The 13007-nt window shown below is 46.3% G+C and overlaps 1 protein-coding gene across 1 annotated transcript; it reads left to right on the forward strand.

Moving 5' to 3' along the window:
* The first annotated feature begins 10827 nt into the window (after positions 1-10827).
* Positions 10828-12861, forward strand: MED18 (mediator complex subunit 18). Its single transcript, XM_069880177.1, has 2 exons — positions 10828-10944; positions 11922-12861. Exons 1-2 carry the CDS (start codon positions 10872-10874, stop codon positions 12473-12475), a joined length of 627 nt encoding a protein of 208 aa, XP_069736278.1. The 5' UTR covers positions 10828-10871; the 3' UTR covers positions 12476-12861.
* The last annotated feature ends 146 nt before the right edge of the window (positions 12862-13007 follow it).

The raw sequence follows: 13007 nt of genomic DNA on the forward strand, positions 1-13007 counted from the left end.
CTCTGGACAACCTGTTCTGGTGCCTCAGCACACTCATGGTAAACAATTTCTTCCTTACCTACTTTATTATTCTAGAGAAAGTTGTACAAGGTCAGTCCATTTTCACAAGCTAGAACACCAGGATGGAGTAACCATGCCATAAAAATTATGCCAATGACGAGTCTCTCCTGGGATAACTGGGTGAAAAAGCAGATTTAGGCGAAGTCTGTCAAGTGTAGAACAAGATCAGTCACATAGGTCTGCAACTTGAGGCTCCCCAGCTGGTACCACAACAAAGTTTGCTAAATGCTGGCCTCCAAGAACAAATGGAAGGCAATCCTACAGTATGTGTACGTCATAGACGGCGGTTGGAACTAGGTGATCTTTAAGGACCCTTCCAACCCAAACTACTCTACGATTCTATGATCATCAATCCAAAATCTCATTAAAGTGGTCTTCCAAGGAGTTTGTCACCTTGCTGACAGAAAGGCTACCTAATGTTGCCCTGAAAACCTTACTTCACCCTTAAAACAACTGGACAACGTTGCTACCCTCTTTTGCCCAGGACATATTGCTCGATCCCACAGCTCATGCTCAATCAAGCCTGCTTTATACATTGTGTGCAGGTGATAACTGTGCTGCCAAGAAAGGTACTTGAAAACAAGCCAAGTGCTAGTGTAAAAGTACAGCAGTCCAGTTCATTCCCCTTCTTCTACATGTGAAAGCTGGTTAGGTTCTATGGGATCCGGCCCAGATAACAACACTAACACTGTTTAAATTTCCTTAACTTTTGAGAATATTTGCTCTACAAGGCTGTTTAATTAACAAAAACAAACAAACGAACAAATAAAAACAAAAGACAGGTCTAGCAGGCACATGGACGCCCCTGTTGGTAGAGTTGCACTAGACAGAATTGCACTTTTTAGGGACAATCTTGGCTTTCCCAGGTGAAATTGTTTCTGGGTAAGTCTGAAGAGTGGGACATTCACTGAAGAAATGTTCTCACACCAGCTTGTCTTGATGTTTAACAAAACACCCTAAATCTGTAATTTAAAATCCAAGGGGGACAATTACACAGCACAGAAAACTACATGCAACTCTAGTTTTTGTTTTGGTTATAAGAATTGAAAAACAAGGCCAAGTCTGGGAGCCACCAGGCTGGCCAGCTCATTGAACTCCTTCACATGAAAAATTTCCCTGTGGTGCAAGTTAGACAGGAAGAATGTGTTTTGTACCAAAGCTGATAATAAGAAGTCATCTATTACCTGATGTTTGTTGTCTTCTCTTTCTGTCTTCATGCTGTGAGCTCATGCAGTCCCTTTACCTAAGATAATCCTGAAGATATTGTTACATCATGGGTTGTGCTGAAATGTCCAAGAACAATCTAACGTCCCTGAGCTGCCTGCTAAGATGGAAAATCACTTAATGAGTAAGCCTGACCTTCAAATTCTGTCATCTACTCTAAAAAATACAAGTTATGCAATGAACACATATAAACTGCCTGTTACATAACTGAACAGAGTAACTGATTTCAACAAGCTCTCACACAGATTTGTGGTGTGGAAGGCTTTATGCTATTAATTCATCACGAGTGAATGGAGAATGCTGTACACTTAGTCTGAAAGCAATTTTCATTGATAAAGGCGATAAAAAAAATACAGAAAAAGAGGATTCAGGCCCAAAGTCTGTGAGATAAGAGGGGAAAAAATCAAAGCATTAGTAACAAGGAACAAAAACACGTTACATCCAGTTTATGTCTAACAGCTTCTCTACTGTTTGTGCTAATTCGATGTGTGATCATGGCTGGATTGCACATTTTCCAAGACATTTCCCTGCAGGAGCTCTGCAGGGAGGGCTCTGTGCACTCAAAACATCATGATACAGCACAGAGACAAAGGCCTGGCTCTGCATTTGCCTCCAGTTTCTCTGACATAGCCAGATATATAAGAAGGGTTTTAAAGAGAGTTGAACAGATCTTGTGTAGCTGGGAATAACATGTTTACCATTCATTTCCATCTCTGTTTCTCTCCACCCTCTCCATCTGTCTTCTGTATCTGCTGTGTCTTATCTTTCATAAGCATGGAAAAAAAGATTCCTTTTAAGGTATGGAGGTGGATTATAGTCCCCAAGACCAAGGTGACAAGCAGGTCAGCTGCGGGATTGTGTTGTCACTGCCTTTCACATGACAGGTAAGAGGATTTGGAGATGGTCTCTGAGTGTGGGGAAGCCACTTTTTCTCACCTGTATTGTCCAGTGCTATGGGGGTGTTGCCTAGTTTGGGATAACGCTTGTTTTCTGCATTGCAGTATTTCATAGCTCCTCAGACTGTGGGGCAGAACTACTTGAGGTAGTTGCAACTGGAGTATTAAAAATAACTCACCCTTCAGAACAGAAAAATAGACAACTTTTTAGGGTTGGGGTTTTTTTTGTTTGCTTTTTTTTTTTTTATCTGTAGTAACTCTAACATGCATCTGAGCTAAGCAGAAGAGATAATCCGTATCACCCCAGAAAGAAGTGAACCTCAGAAACTATCCCTTGCAGAACACAGAAGGGCATTTTTTACTCAGTTTTTTTAGTTTTCCTAGATATCTTTCTCAATGTATATTCCTTTATTCTAACTGTATTATGAGCACATAAATTAAAGCTGATACGTATACAACAGAAAACTTAAATTAAAGCTGATACGTATACAACAGAAAACTTAAATTAAAGCTGATACGTATACAACAGAAAACTTATTTTTTTGTTCTTTGAAGTTTAAGAAAGCTTTTAAATCGCTACCCAAACCTTTTGTTGACTATTTTCTTGCTTTATTTCAACACAGGCCTCTTATCTGCACTCGGGGGAGTATGTACACAGTGCGTAGGCAGTGGGGCATGCATGGACTGCAGCTCCAGCCTCAGCAACAGTTAGGTCCCTCCAGGATTGCACCATGCCCCTGAGATTAGCCCCGTTCAACCACACAGCTATACACCAAGCTGGTTCTGGTGTACCAGGGCTGAAACAAATCATTACTGCCCCGGGAGAGGATGTTTGTGCCTTTGCTGTCTCACAGGTGTTTGGCTTCTGGTAATATTGATGTAATTTGTTTGGGGGAGGCAGGGGACACCACCACTGCGTAGAGGTACTGATGAAGGACAGACAGATGTGCTGTTTGCTTTCTGTGTGGCTTGAAGGTTAAGGAAACAGCTGAGAACAAACTCGTATTTATACCTCTAGCTGGAAACGGCAGGATCCAATTTAACTGACACACATTGGGCATTTCTAATACTCATTGAAAACAGAGGCTTTTCCTTGTGAGTCCCCACGTGGAGTACTGCACCTAGTTCTGGAGCCCTCAGCACAGGAAGGACGTGGGCCTGTTACTGTGAGTCCAGAGGAGGCCAACAAGACGATCAGAGGGCCAGAGCACCTCTCATATGAGGACAGGCTGAGAGAACTGGGGTTATTCAGCCTGGAGAAGAGAAGGCTCTGAGGAGACCCAACAGCATCCTTCTGATACCTGAAGGGGTCTACAGGAAAGCTGGGGAGATGCTTTTTTTCAGAGAGTGCAGGGATAGGATGAGGGTTAATGGTTTTAAGCTGAAAGAGGGGAGATTTACATTAGATATGAGGAAAAAATCTTTTACTGTGAGGGTGGTGAGGCACTGGCACAGATTGGCCAGGAAAACTGTGGCTGCCTCATCCCCAGAGGACCTGGTCCCCAAAGACAGGTTGGATGGGGCTTTGAGCAGCCTGATCTAGTGGGAGGTGTCTCTGCCCACGGTAGGGGGTTGGGACTGCAACATCTTCGAGATTCTTTCTAACCCAAACCGTTAAATGATTCAATTATTCCATTTAGTAACAAAGGTGCAAAACCTGCAGTGTCCAGACAGGAAACCTGACAGGCTGGATTTGCATCTTTTCAGCACAATGCGTCATTCCCGTTTCACGTCGATAACCGTTTGTTGCTCCTAGTGCCTTAAAACTGTGGAGAAATTCTTACAGGCCGAAGGACACAAACAAATAGACACTGTCTTTGAAGGACCTTGGCTGTGATGGGATGAGAAACAAAGTAACAAAGAGGAAAGAAAGATGGAGCTCAGAGGGAGAAAAACGTGATGAAGAAGTGGAACAAGATTGAAAAACAAAACACGTCATGGCGTGTGAACAATTAGTTTTAGCCAATCATATGTATAGTTTAGGAGCATGAACAAGTAGCAAAACCCAATCATTGGAAAACTAACAGCATGTATTTACTAACCAACGTATATAAGGAAGCCATTAAGTCTAATAAAGGGCGTTCTGTTCATCAGACAGGAGTCAGTGCCTCAATCCCCTCAGATGGCAACCCTGACGTGAGGGGTCAATAAGGTGTCTGGATCTGTGGAACAAGCGTTTGGGGGGACTTTTCAGCTGAGCGATCATCTTGCCAGTTGGACTGCACGGACAACAGACCCCAGGGCTACACAATCATCTGATCTGCAGATTCAGGTGAGCGGCTGGAATAATCTTAAGGAGTCAGAGAGAGATGGGGGCCCAGATATCAGCAGAAGATAAAGCTATTGTAAAGGTGACAATGCATATTTTAGCAAAATGAGGAGTTAGATATGATAAAAATACCCTGCATTTATTATTGAGATGGCTCAAAGATCATGGAGCCCCGACAAAAGCCTCTCAAGCGTTAGATCTTAAAAACTGGGAACACACGGAGGTCTTAATTTGGAGTCGTGTCTGCCACGGAGACGATATTGCCACGCATGTAGCCACAACGTGGTGCTTAGTATTAGAGACTTTGGAAGCATTGAAAGCAGAGAAGTCCGTAACAGGGGCAGTAAAACAAAGATCAGACAGTGGAGGAATGCAGAGTGATGGTTTGAAGGAACAACGAGGTCAGGAGATTTTGAAGCAAACACCTCGAGTTCGTCAGGAGACGAGGAGGAGAAATTAGCAGCGGAGGTAAAAGGGGAAAACGTAGTGAGACCCAAGAGACTCGCCCCTAAGCCTCAAAGAGCTGCTTGTGAAAACATCGTTGCACATCCCTCCGCTCCCCCATCTGAGGAAGAGAAGGAGTCACAGTGCCACCTGTCGCAAGATTATAGACACAGATGGGATGAGGTGTTTAAAAACATTGCAGCTGAAGAGAAAAGCGTCCCTAAGGCGACTCCCCTAGTCCAGCTCTGCCAGAATGTGCTGCCTCAGTGGGGAGGTTTTCAGTGGGATCTCATTAAGGAGCTCCGAAAGACAGTGCAAATGAACGGCTTAAGATGCCCCATTTACACAGTCCTTGCTGGAGAATGTGTTTCTAGGGCAAGTGTTGCTCCCCTGGGATTGTGAACAGCTAGCGGCTGTGGTCTTAAATCCAACCCAAAAGTTGCTGTGGGCATCAAAGTGGGAAGAGATCTGTGAAGAGATTGCACTAGAGGACATTGGGCGGCCTCAAGGAGACCCCAGCTTTGCCATAACCATAGAACAGCTAATGGGACAAGGTCAATGGTCAGACTCGAGTGTGCAAGTGCATTTGCATCCCAATGTTTTACAGGATTCAGCCCAAGCAGCATACAGAGCCTTGCTGACAAGCCCGGAGCCAGGGGAGCCTGAAAAATCATTTACCAGCATTCACCAAGGCACAACGGAACCATGTATGACTTTCATTGATTAATTGTGTGATGCTATTGAGAAACAGATAGATAACGAAGCTGCAAAACAGGCATTAATGATGCAACTTGCGGTGGCCAATGCTAATGAGGACTGTAAAGACCTTCTGTTACATTTGCTGCGGGCTGCAACCTTAGTGCAAAGCTTGTAACAGAGTGGGCTCTAAAAAACACCAAACGCAAGCCACGGCAGAGGCAGTGTCCGCACCTCGGAAGCCTAGAAAAGGGAGTGGTCAGCGTCATTGTTGTACCTGTGGGGCTCCGGGTCATTTAATCTATCAGTGCAAAAGCAAAGAGCAAGGGTCAAATCCACCGGCACAGCCATGAGGCCCAGGTATTTACCCAAGATGCCGGCGAGGACCCCATTATGTGAATTAGTGTCGTTCCCGGTATGATAAGGATGGGAAACCCTTGCCGCCTAGAAAGCACCAGGGAAACGGGGCTGCAAATCTCCCAGAGCCATGCCCCGACACAAACTCCTCTGGAATAAAGACCGAGACTGCAGGGTGCCTGGCTCACCTCCCAGCAAGGACAAACCGGAGGTGCCGGAGTGGATCTCTCCACAATAGAGACAGTGACTTTGTGGAACAACAGCATACAACGTGTTCCAGTTGACGCCCATGGGCTGTTAGGATTTGGACTGAGTGCGTTGTTGTTAGGAGGATCAAGTACCACATTACAGGGAATTTTTGTATTGCCAGGGGTGATTGATGCAGATTATGAGGGTCAGATTCAAGCCATGGTGTGGACACCCAGCCCTCCAGTAACTATCAAAAAGGGACGCCTAATTGCCCAATTAGTACCTTTTAAGGCACAAATTTATCAAGCAGAAAATGTTAACAGGGGAGCGGGAGGTTTTGGTTCTACATGGGATGACGAAAACATGCGTTATGGTCACTAACATTGTCAGGTTTTGAGTGGTTATTTGTGCCTCCCAAAGACACCTCAAGTTGTTGAGTTACAAGCAGTAATAAGAAGCCTTTGAATTATTCCAAAATGAACTGGTCAATCTTGTAGTAGACTCACATTATGTTGTAGGGGTTCATTCAACGTATAGAAAGGTCAGCCTTGCACCATGTAGAGAATGAGATGCTATTTAACCAGTCTAAATGTCTGTTAAGGTAATTGCAAACACAATCATATGCCTACTATGTTGTACAGATCTGCAGTCATACCAGTTTGCCTTGTGAGCTAGCCCATCGCACTGCTGCCACGGACAAATTAACCAGCCCTGTGTGGGCAGCGCCACTGCCAGATCACTTGCAGCAGGCGTGACCCTCACAAAATTTTTTTTATCAATCTGCAGAAACATTAGCAAAACAATTTGGAATCTCCAGAAGAGATGCAAAGGCAATCATTCAATGTTGTTCTGACTATTAGCACTCAGCGATATGGCCCGTACCAGCTGTAAACCCATGGGGTCTAGGCCCCTTGCAAATATGGCAAACTGATGTGACTCACTTTAAAGTATTTGGAAAACAAGGCTATGTTCACGTTTCCATAGATACTTTCTTGCAAGTTGTATGGGGCACAGCTCTCTCAGAAGAGACAAGTCGGCATGTTCAAACACACTTTTGACAAGCTTTTGCTGTTTTAAGAATTCCACACAAATTAAAAACTGATAATGGTCCAGGTTATGTTTTTCATAGCACACATTGCTTTTTTCAACAATGGGGAATTACCCATCTTAGTGGAAACCCCCACTCTCCCACTGGCCAGGCTATCATTAAACATACTCATTTGATATTGAAATCATTTTTGGAAAAACAAAAATGGTGAGAAGTTGGGGAATCTCTGCAATATAGGCAACATAAAGCATTGTATGTTATGAATTTTTTAAGGTTAAGTGGATTGAATACAGTACCACCAATTGTTAAACACTTTAATGCAATGATAAATAGATCAAGTCAACATGATGATGTTCAAGTATTAGTCAAATCTATAGATGCACAAAAATGGGGAGGCCCTTTTAAGTTATGTTACAGATAAAGAACCTCAATGGGTACCAGCAAAGTGGCTATGTCCATACTTCGAGACAAGAGCAAAAGCGACCAACAAAGATGGGGTGGACGCTGACCTTGCGGACATTATTAGGTTTGATTATGATTGTTAAAGGAGGTCCATGGACAATCAATGTCCACAAGAATGTATGGATAATGTTTGCAAATTTAACAAATGAAGATTGATTTTGCCTCTCTTTAGCCTCTCCAGGAGACCTGTTTAGAACATGCTTGATTGGACTGCCGTTAACACAAAGAGATTATTTGAGTTTTAAGTCTTACATAAACGACAATTCTACCCTCACAGTACGCAATGCCACAGATGTCAAGAACTTCATACTAAGTTTAAAGTACACTGGCTCGGAGCCTCAAGAGTTAGGATTGTTAGGATCACTGAGAAATGGGAGCTGTGTATTTTGATATGGACAAGAAGCTCCAGGAAATTGGGTGGGATCTTAGAGCTACCAACTCATTTATCCCGAAAGCAGGTGGTACAATGTATCATGGTAGTGTGAAGGAGGAAAAGAAACCATAGAACTCAACAACTTATAGCCTGAAGAAATCACCACCTGGCATTTTTTTGATATGCAGCAACTACGCCTGGTCAGGAATCCCCTCAAGAAGTAGGGGGGGGACCCTGTGTTTTAGGGTGAATAACCATGTTTATGCCATCCATGCAACAACAATTGCAGCAACACAAAAGAAACAAAAATCGAGCTAGACATAGTGTCACTTATAATGCAAATTGTAGTAGTCAGGTACAGAACTGGGAGCATACCTCTCAGTGATTAGCTGCCTTTTTTGTGCCACAAGCAGGAGTAGCAAAAGCGCTGGGAACACTAGATACACTAAGTTGTTGGCTTGCAAAACAATCAAATTTAACTTTAATGGCATTATCTGCACTTAAAGTAGACGTAGATTCAATTAGACATGCTACACTTCAAAATCAAGCAGCAATAGATTTCTTACTATTAGCACAGGGCCATGGGTGTGAAGATTTTGAAGGAATGTGTTGTATGAATCTGTCAGATCATTCTAATTCGATACACAAAACCGTAAGAGAGCTATAAGACATGACGAAACAGTTAACACATGAGGACGGGTTTTTAGACAGCTGGTTGGCAGGATTTGGAATCGTGGGGTGGGTATGAGAAGTGTTGATAAAAGGCAGAGTGCTGTTGTTAATAGTGTTGATCGTTTTAACAATTATCCCCTGTGTGTGCAGTGTCAACTCAGCCATGCATTTCGTCTAGCTGCCCTAGTCAGAAAAACAAAAAGGGGGAATTGTAGAGAAATTCTTGCAGGTTGAAGGACACAAACAAATGGACACTGTCTTTGAAGGACCTTGGCTGTGACAAGATAAGAAACAAAATATCAAAGAGGAAGGAAAGGTGGAGCTGAGAAGGAGAAAAACATGATGAAGAAGTGGAATGAGATCAAAAAACAAAACATGTCATGGCGTGTGAACACTTAGTTTTAGCCAATCATATGTATAGTTTAGGTGCGTGGACAAGTAGCAAAACCCAATCATTGTAAAACTAACAGTGCATGTTTTACTAACTAACATATGTAAGGAAGCCATTAAGCCTAATAAAGGGCCTTCTGCTCATCGGACAGAAGTTGGTGCCTCAATCCCCTCAGAAAACCAGTGCACAATACCAACACCCCAGTGCTCTGACCCTTTGCTGCTGCACCTTCTTGCAGGCCTGTGGGCCGCGCTGGTACAAGCAGTAATCACTATTACCAAAAGCAGAATATTTTTGATTTAAGATAAAGTAGAGTTAAGTTTCACCTAAGTAATTGCAGTTTTTTTGGAAGTTAGAAAGAATGTCCCTCTGCTAGCATGTTTTTGAACTGTGTTGGTATTACTGTAACTGTTATTATTGTGACTATACTAACTGATTCAAAGGATGGAGTCTTCAAGCCCCCTTGCTTTCTAATACTCCTCACTGAAGTGGGAGGCTAGATGTGGCTGGGCAAGGATTCTGAGATAATAACTCAATAACAACTGGATAATCATTGTTATCACGTACCCTTTATTAGCAGTGCTGGATTAATTAATCCTCCAAAACCACGCGTGCCAAAGTGAGAAAACTGCGCACCTTTTACAGATTTGTGCATATTCATTTCATCACCTAAAAAGGTATTACACATTCATTCCTTTTTGAAGACACATTAACATGTCTTCATGTCATGTTCACATGCACAGTCAGTCTGTTGAGTGGTCATGAGGTTCCTGGGGTCCAAAGATGAAGGCTAGAGGTAAAGGGGGTGCAGCCCAAACTTTGAGAAGAAAAATCCTTTTCCTGCTGGTGCGGCAGTGTGGATTCCAGGCTTTGTTACCTTATCCTGCAGGATGTCTGCTCCTTGCATAGCGGGTCCCCCTTTGGAATCATAGAATCACTAGCTTGGAAAAGACATGTTAGATCACAGAATCACTAGGTTGGAAAGGATCCACGGGATCATCGAGTCCAACCATTCCTATCAATCACTAAACCATGCCCCCCAGCACCTCATCCACCCATCTTTTAAACACCTCCAGGGAAGGTGACTCAACCACCTCCCTGGGCAGCCTGTTCCAGTGCCCAAGGACCCTTTCTGTGAAAAATTTTTTCCTAATGTCCAGCCTGAACCTCCCCTGGCGGAGCTTGAGGCCATTCCCTCTTGTCCTGTCCCCGGTCAGTTGGAAGAAGAGGCCAGCACCCTCCTCTCTACAACCTCCTTTCAGGTAGTTACAGAGAGTAACGAGGTCTCCCCTCAGCCTCCTCTTCTCCAGGCTAAACAACCCTTATCACCGAGTCCAAGCACCGCTGTCTGGCACTAGAGCAACATCCCTGAAGGCACGAGCCACTATGGGATGTACAAGCTTAGACAGTTGCTATGGATCAAGACATAAAGCTCAGACATTCCCCTGTGTGCAGCCGCTCCCGGTCCCGAGGGCGAGGTCAGGCCGGGCTGGCCCCGAGGCTCCGAACCAGCCAGAGCTGCGGCTGCTGCGGGGCTCACAAGGACATCACAGTCGCTCCTCGGCGAGCGGGGAAGGCGCTCGCTGTGCCGGGGGGCGCTGACGCGGCCCCGTGGGCGGGAGAGGCCGCTGCCGGCGCTGCCCGCGGACCCGGGGTCGCTCCCGGGCCGGGACGAGGCCCCCGCGCGGCACGCGGTGTCACCTCCGCGCCCACAGGGGGCGCTGCCGCCCCGCCCTGCGCCCCGCCCTGCGTCTCCCCCTCGGCCCTGTCCGGCCCGCGTCCCGCACATCATGGAGGCGCCCCCGGTTACCATGATGCCCGTCACGGGCGGCACCATCAACATGATGGAGTATCTGCTGCAAGGTGAGCGCCCCGCGGGGCCCGCCCGGCGCCGGGGAGGGGGGGCAGCACGGGGGGCGGCGGGGATGCCTCTCTCCTCCGTCCCTGCATCCCTCCATAGGATTATAGGACGGGTCCGGTTGGAAGGGACCTTAAAACCCAACCAGTTCCGCCCGCCCTGCCACGGGCGGGGACACCTCCCACCAGCCCAGGCTGCCCAAGGCCCCATCCAGCCTGGCCCTGAACACCTCCAGGGATGGGGCAGCCACAGCTTCTCTGGGCAACCTGTGCCAGGGCCTCACCACTCTTATAGTGAAGAAATTATTCCTTATGTCTAGGCTAAATCTGCCCCTCTCCAGTTTATAGACGTTCCCTCTAGCCCTATCACCACAAGCCTTTGTGAACAGTCCCTCCCCAGCTTTCCTGTAGCCCCTTCAGGTACTGAAAGGTCGCTATAAGATCTCCTTGGAGCCTTCTCCAGGCTGAATAACCCCAGTGCTCTCAGCCTGTCCTCATATGGAAGGTGCTCCAGCCCTCTGATCATCCTTGTAGCCCTCCTCTGGACCCATTCTAACAGCTCCATAGCCTTCTTACGTTGAGGATTCCAGACCTGGACACAGTGCTCCAGATGAGGTCTCACAAGAGAGGAACAGAGGGGCAGAATCACCTCCCTCAACCTGCTGGCCACGCTTCTTTTGATGCAGCCCAGGATACAGTTGGCCTTCTGGGCTGTGAGTGCACATTGTTGAGCTCATGTCGAGCTTCTCATTGACCGGCACCCCCAGGTCCTTCTCTGCAGGGCAGTTCTCAATCACATCATCCCCCATCGTGTACTGAAAACAGGGGTTGCCCCAATCCAGGTGTAGGACTTTGCACTTGGCCTTGATGAACCCCATGAGGTTCTCACAGGCCCACTTCTCTAGCCTGTCCATGTCCCCCTGGATTACATCCCATCCTTCTGGTCCTTCCCTGCATCCCTCCATCTCTCCATCACTTTGCAGGGAGTGTCCTGGACCAGAGCCTGGAGAGCCTCCTGCACCGCCTGCGTGGCCTGTGCGACAACATGGAGCCTGAGACCTTCCTGGACCACGAAATGGTGTTCCTGCTGAAGGGGCAGCAGGCGAGCCCCTTCGTGCTGCGTGCTCGGCGGTCGATGGACAAGAGTGGGATGCCCTGGCACCTGCGCTACCTGGGGCAGCCGGAGATCGGGGACAAGAGCCGCCATGCGCTGGTGCGCAACTGCGTGGACATCGCCACCTCAGACAACCTGACGGACTTCTTGGTGGAGATGGGCTTCCGCATGGACCACGAGTTCGTGGCCAAAGGGCACGTGTTTCGCAAGGGCATCATGAAGATCGTGGTGTACAAGATCTTCCGCATCCTGATGCCGGGGAACACGGAGAGCATCGAGCCACTCTCCCTCTCCTATCTGGTGGAGCTCAACGTGGTGGCACCAGCAGGGCAGGATGTAGTGTCTGATGACATGAGGAACTTTGCCGAGCAGCTGAAGCCTCTTGTGCACCTGGAAAAAATTGACCCAAAAAGGCTGATGTGATTGAAAAGCTGGGAGTCAAGGTGTTGGTTTTATTAGAGATCGTGAAGAGCGTGTTTTTCTCAAAAGCCTTCTGAGGGGAAATTGAAACAGGGAGAGAGGAACAAAGGACTGCACATTATTTTTGTCTGTTGCACTTACTGGGTAGTTTTTTCCCACACTTATGGATGTGAACAGAAGCAGACACTTTAATGCCATTCAGAACATCAGTAAGTGGTAATATTGGCAGTTTTCCTCCTCCTGTTGGGGAGATACCTCTTAGAAAGCATATTGCCTAACAATCCAAAAATGTCAGACTTACTGGAATTCATCCTTCTCTGTACCCATACTGAGGCACTATTTGGTTTTTTTTTTAATTAAAGCACCATTTCTACCCTTCTCAGTCATCCAGGATTTTTCTTTTAAGTTGTACATGAAGTTAATATCCTTTAACACAGGAGGTGTTAAAGTAGACCTACAGGAAAGCTGGGATGGGGCTCTTTATCAGGGATTGCAGGGATAGGGCAAGGGTGATGGGTTTAAGCTTAAAGAGGCA

The sequence above is a fragment of the Phaenicophaeus curvirostris genome, chromosome Z (genome assembly GCF_032191515.1).
Source record: "Phaenicophaeus curvirostris isolate KB17595 chromosome Z, BPBGC_Pcur_1.0, whole genome shotgun sequence".
Taxonomy (NCBI): Eukaryota; Metazoa; Chordata; class Aves; order Cuculiformes; family Cuculidae; genus Phaenicophaeus; species Phaenicophaeus curvirostris.

Excerpts from the sequence above, each read along its gene's own strand:
- MED18 (XM_069880177.1), top strand. The coding sequence starts at position 10,872 with ATGGAGGCGCCCCCGGTTACCATGATGCCCGTCACGGGCGGCACCATC. Across the intron at positions 10,945-11,921 it reads GATGGAGTATCTGCTGCAAG|GGAGTGTCCTGGACCAGAGC; the intron begins GTGAGCGCCCCG and ends ATCACTTTGCAG.